The 5,820-nt window shown below is 45.3% G+C and overlaps 1 protein-coding gene across 1 annotated transcript in view; it reads right to left on the bottom strand.

Moving 5' to 3' along the window:
* The window catches only part of LOC119576877 (translation initiation factor IF-2-like), a 19,243-nt gene extending 15,064 nt beyond the window's left edge, over window positions 1–4,179 (bottom strand). Inside the window, exons 1-2 of the mRNA XM_037924529.1 lie at window positions 4,132–4,179; window positions 1,185–1,690 (exon numbers count right to left, since the gene is read on the bottom strand). Of these exons, the coding sequence (XP_037780457.1) occupies window positions 1,185–1,690; window positions 4,132–4,179 (554 nt within the window). The remainder of the gene's footprint in view (window positions 1–1,184; window positions 1,691–4,131) is intronic.
* Window positions 4,180–5,820: the final 1,641 nt, after the last annotated feature.

The following is a 5,820-nucleotide window of genomic DNA, read 5'->3' as shown; positions in this document are numbered from 1 at the left end:
CATGACTAATAATTTCATCAGAACTTAATTTCCAATACTATTAGTACTGCTACTGGTGTAATATTCATATTTTTTTTTTTTATCAAAAATTGATATCGCGATTATCATAATCATTTCCTGGACTGTAAATGTGGTTATTGTTATCACTGTTGGTATTAGTGTGATATTGTTATTACTTGTATCATTCTTGCTACTTTTCTTGTTATACAAACACATTTTTATCGTCATTATTTTTATTATTAGTTACTATTATTCCTAGTATTATCATCATCATTATCATCATTGCAATTATTATTATTATCATCATCATCATCATCATCATCATCATCATCATCATCATCATCATCATCATCATCATCATCATCATCATCATCATCATCATCATCATCATCATTTTCATTATTATAATTATTGGTTGTTGTTATTAATGCTGCTGCTGCTGTTACTGTCATTATTACCAATAACATCATTATCCATACCTTCAGAGTTATTGCAATAATTACTACAATTAATGCTATCATCACTAATAGTTGCACCCTCATTATAATTGTTGCATCCTGTTCTAACGTTTATCACCGCAAGTATCAGTAACATAACAAGTGTCATTATCATATCAACGCAAAATTGATAAAGTAAGAATAAAAATGATGATTGTTGTTACCATCATCGTAACATTCGCGACGAGTGTCATTATAAGTTGTCATTGTTATCATTATCATTAACATTTTCCTATTGTGACGCGTTTTTATTGCCCATCGTGTCAGCATCACGATCATAGTTATCATTCATATTATTATTATTATTATTATTATTATTATTATTATTATCATTATTATTATTATTATTATTATTATCACTTTTATTATTATGAGTATTTTAGGTATCGTCATTTTCATTATAACTATTATATATAATTTCTCGTAATTAACGCCGTTTCTCTAAAGGGAAAATTATTGCTTATAATTTCTTCGCAGCTGTCAGTGACATTATTTTTGACATTACTGATTATATTCTTATCTTTCACATTATTATTGCTATTAATTTTGGTTATGATTAAGTATCTTCATTGTTTTCCTTACTAATTAGAAAATGTTCGTGATTAAATGGGCATTGATTGATTCTTGAATTTCAATTTTAAATATGTATATATATATATTTTTTTTTGTCTGTTATCAAGAACTTACTCTTCTGTCTTGGGTGAAGATAAGGGTTTGGGCGGAGGTGTGGGCGGTTCTTCGCGCTCCTCCCCCTCCTCCTCCAGACGGCCCGCCCCCATTGCTCCGAGGTCCCGCCCACCGCCTTCCTCCGCCAATCCCGACCTCTCCTCCTCGTCGTAGGCGGAGCGAGCGTGGTCGTAGCTCAAAGGTGAGGCCACGGATTGGCTGTCGACGTCTTGTTCCAGGTTAGGGGCGTGGGGAGGGGGCGTGGCCGAGGACGAGGACGAGAGGGCGTGGTGCAGGACGTGGTGGTGGCGGTGGATGTGGGCGTGAGGCTCCGAGGGCGAGGGGTGGGTGGGGAAATCGTCCCCGCTGGAGGAGGACGCGGCGGCGGCGGCGGCGGCGGCGGAGGTAGCGGGGGCGTGGCCGTGAGTGGGCGTGTGCGGGCGCGACGAAGGCGGGGAGCCGGGCGAAGGCGGCGAAGCGACCTCCAGGCTGCTGGTGGCGCCCTCGCCATCGTCTGCGGCCTCGCTCTGGGGAAACACGGCGGGCTATAGGCCTTGGCTTTTTTCTTTTCATCGTTGAAGTTCAAATAGGAAAACATCGCGTATGAGCATCCATTAGTAATAATCTAATGTTAATCTCCTTCTCTCTCAGTAACTCCCTCCATCCTTCTCTCTTGCTTCCTTCTCTCCTCTCTCTCTCTCTCTCGCTCTCTCTTTCCCTCTTCTCTCTCTCTTTCCCTCCTCCCCCCCCCCCTCTCTCTCTCTGTCAGTCTCTCTCTCTCTCTCTCTCTCTCTCTCTCTCTCTCTCTCTCTCCTCTCTCTCTCTCCTCTCTCTCTCTCTCTCTCTCTCTCTCTCTCTCTCTCTCTCTTCTCTCTCTCTCTCTCTCTCTCTCTCTCTCTACTCTTTCTATTTTCGTTTGTCTCCTCTCTCTCACTTCTCCCTTCTCTCTTCTTCTTTCTCTTTCGCTCTTCCTCCATCTGGCTCGCGATTCTGGCCATCCTTACCAATATCTTCTTTTTTATCTTTTTTCTTTCTCTCTCTTCCTTTTTTCCTTTCGTGTAGTGATTTTTTTTAGCTCCTTTAAGTTTTGATTATCTGTTAGTCATAATGTTTTACCCTTGTCTTTGCTCGGTTATACAATAATACTGTTTGGTAACGAATATTTCTACTATTATTTGTTTATTATTATTGCTATTGTCATATTTAGATTTACTGAACAACACCAGTGATACTTTTTATTTTGTGTGATATGTCTTTCTTGCATTTCATCAGTTCATTATAAGTTATTCTTAGTCACTAACTAGACTCTTCCTAAAAAAAAAAAAAAAAAGTTTTATATAAAACGTTCTTTATTAAAGTTTGGCTTCAAATATATTTATAATTTTTTTCTTCTTAAACCCCTTGTTTCCTAATTCTTTTGCTAATCTTTATACTTTCTTCTTGTTTAATAACTCACATCTGTTAACTTCATCTACCTGTCCATTACTAATTAATTCACCTAGGAAAAAACGAACAACAACAACAACAAAAAAACGAATGGGCGAAACAGTAACTCATTTTCCGAAAAAGAGTTAATACGGTTTCACTCTTTTCAGGAAACGTAAATTCAGATAATTGATCTTAACCTCCGAAAATTCTCTCAAGTCTCGCATTCACCCAAAAAAAATGAAAGACATTAAAAAAAAAGAATATGTGAAATAGGATTAATCATTAAAAAAAAGAGAGAGAGAAAACACTTCCACTTTATAATTAATGTTCCAAAGAAACTTTTCGAAAATTCTAACGCAATTCTCATCCTTCCCCCCCCCCCCCGCTCCCGCTCCCCTCCCTCTTCCCTCCCCTCCCACTCCCTTCCCTCTTACCCCTTTCCCTTCTCCCCCCTCCCCCACCCCCCTTCAACCTCCAAACTCTCCCCTCCCACCTACCTCCCCCCCCACCCAAAAAAAAAAAAAAAAAACTCAAACACTAAATTGCTCCACCGACTTTTCATGTCCGTAATTAGTCCCGAACTCGATATGTCAATTAGGAGAAATAAGAAAACCAATTATTGTAATGCATCCGTAATCCATTTTATCTTTCCTCGGCAGTGGAATAAAGTTGACAGAGAGAGAAGAGAAAGGAGAGGGAGAGGGAGAGAGAGAGGGGGGGAAGGGAATAGCAGAGAGTGAGAGAAGAGGAGGAGGAAATGGAGGTGAGAGAGAGAAAGAGGTCGGGAGAGGGAATGGAGGAGATGGAGAAGTAGAGGAAGAGAAGGAAAAGGCATTTATAAGTGAGAAAAAGAGGGAGAGAGAGAGCGAGAGAGAGAGGAGAGAGGAGAGAGAGAGAGAGAGAGAGAGAGAGAAAGAGAGAGAGAGAGAGAGAGAGAGAGAGAGAGAGAGAGAGAAAGAAAGAGAGAGAGAGAGAGAGAGAAGAGATGAAGAAAATTAGACATCAACAAGGTGACTGGCTTTCCAGACAGAGACGGGGAGAGAGAGCGAGAGAAACGGATAGACGGACAAAGAGAGAAGAGAGAGAGAGAGAGATGGAGAGCGAGTAAATTAATTGAAGTTTAGTTTTCGCTGCCGTCACTAGATGTCACTTGAGACTTCGACTCGTGAGGGGAAAAAGGTGTATATATTTTTCCCGCGCTTTCTATTATCCGTCGCTCTTGCGCACGGCGGCGGCCTGGGTGGCGGGAATCCACGAAATTACACTTTTTTTTTTTACTTAGTCCCCTTCCTCTCCTTCTCCTCTTCATTCTTTATCTTGCTTTCTCGTTGTTCGTCTTTCTCCATTCTTTCTCCCTTTTTTTCCCTCTTTGTTCCCTCTTTCTCCTTTGTTTACTGTTCTTGTTTTTCCGTTTCTTCACCTTCATTTTCTCCTCCTCTTTTTTCTCTCTCTCTTCCCATCCCACTCCTTCTTTCTTTACTTTCTCTACCTTCTCTCCGTTCCTTTTGTTGTTGTTATTGTTGAGGCTCTCGGTCACGACCTCCATCACCGCCGTCACCTCCACAACCGCCTCCTCATCCACCTCCATCTCCACTTCCACCACCTCCCTCTTCCTCCTCCTTCCACCCCCACCTCTTCCTCCTCCTCCTTCCCCTCCCCACTTTCACCTCCGCCTCTACCTCCTCCTTCCCCCTCTTCGCCCTCTTCCTCCTTCCCCTTTTCCTCCTCCCCTCCCTCTCCTCCCTCCCCCTCCTCCCCTTCCCCTTCCCCTCCCCATCCCCCCCTTCCCCCCTCCCCCTTCCCCTCCTCCCCTTCCCCCTCCCCCTCCCCCCTCCCCCGCGAGCGCAAGGGCCTCGACGCCATCAGCGGGGCGAGCAGTTGAGCGAACTCGAATCCCGGCCAGAAAGGGGTTTTCGCGCGGGGGGGAAAAGGGGAATCTGATCAGACAGCGAGGGGATCGGAGACCGCTGTTTACGACGGGGTTATGTGCGCGAGGGAGGGTTTATATTTGGTTTTAAGAACGGGATTTCCGAGAGGGTTTATGGACGGGAGGGAAGGGAGGCTGAAGGGGGAGGGGGAGGGGGAGGGGGAGGGGGAGAGGGAGGGGGGGAGAAGGAAAGAAAGGCGAGGGGGTGAGGGGGTCGGGGGGGAGGGCGGGAGAAGGAATGGAAGCAAAGGGGTAAAGGGAATGGGAGGCAAGGGGGGGGGAGAGGGAGGCAGGGGGGGAAGGAAAGAGAAGTGGGGGTAAAGGGGAGAGGGAGAGGGAGGGGGGAGAATGGCAGGGAGGGGAATAGGAGGAAGACAGAGGGGGAAAAGGAAGGAAGGTAGTGGGAGGGGGGGAAGAAGGGAGGCAGAAGGGAGAAGGCCAAGGGTGCAGGGGGTAAAGGGAAGGCAGGGAGGGAGAGAGGACAGGGAGGCAGTGAGGGAGGGAAGAGAGGCAGAGGAGAAAAGGGAAGGGAGGCAGGGGGAGGGAAGAGAGGCAGAGGAGAAAAGGGAAGGGAGGCAGGGGGAGGGCGGGAGGGAGGCTGAGAGAAGAGAAGGCGGGGGGGGGGGGGGCAAGGTCAGGTTAGAATTTGGAGTTTTTGAAGGTATGGGATATTTTGATAAAATTGGAAGTTCGAAAGATGATGCTCTCTCTCTCTCTCTCTCTTCTCTCTCTCTCTCTCTCTCTCTCTCTCTCTCTCTTCTCTTGTCTCTCTCTCGCTCTCTCTCTATCCCCTCTCTCTCTCTTCTCTCTCTCTCTCTCTCTCTCTCTCTCTCTCTCTCTCTCTCTCTCTCTCTCTCTCTCTCTCTCTCTCTCTCTCTCTCTCTCTCTCTCCTCTGCGTACGTGTGTTTTAACTGTGCATAATATGAGTCCATGCTCGTAATAGGTTTAACAGTCAAGAGAAAGATCCACGAAACAAAATGAAATAATGAACGCAATCCCATTATGGTACACCGATAAAATTATGTAAAAATAGCTTACGCATCTCTCGCTTACCCTCTCCCTCTCCCTCTCTCCTCTTCTTCCTCTTCCTCTTCCTCCTCCTCCTCCTGCCAATTTTCCTTTCTCGTCCCTTTCAGCACATTTCTCCCTTCTTTTTTACCCATTTCACTGTCTACACTATCCTCTTTCCCTCTCATCTTCCCTCATAACCTCTCTCGTATTTTCACCCTCTCCCTTTTCATTCTCTCTCCTCTCCTCTCCCTGCTCCTTATCCCTCTCACCCCTTTCTACCCCGCCCACCC

This window comes from Penaeus monodon, chromosome 1 (assembly GCF_015228065.2).
Source record: "Penaeus monodon isolate SGIC_2016 chromosome 1, NSTDA_Pmon_1, whole genome shotgun sequence".
Taxonomy (NCBI): Eukaryota; Metazoa; Arthropoda; class Malacostraca; order Decapoda; family Penaeidae; genus Penaeus; species Penaeus monodon.
Note: the sequence above shows the minus strand (reverse complement) of the source record. Positions and strands in the feature narration are given on the sequence as shown.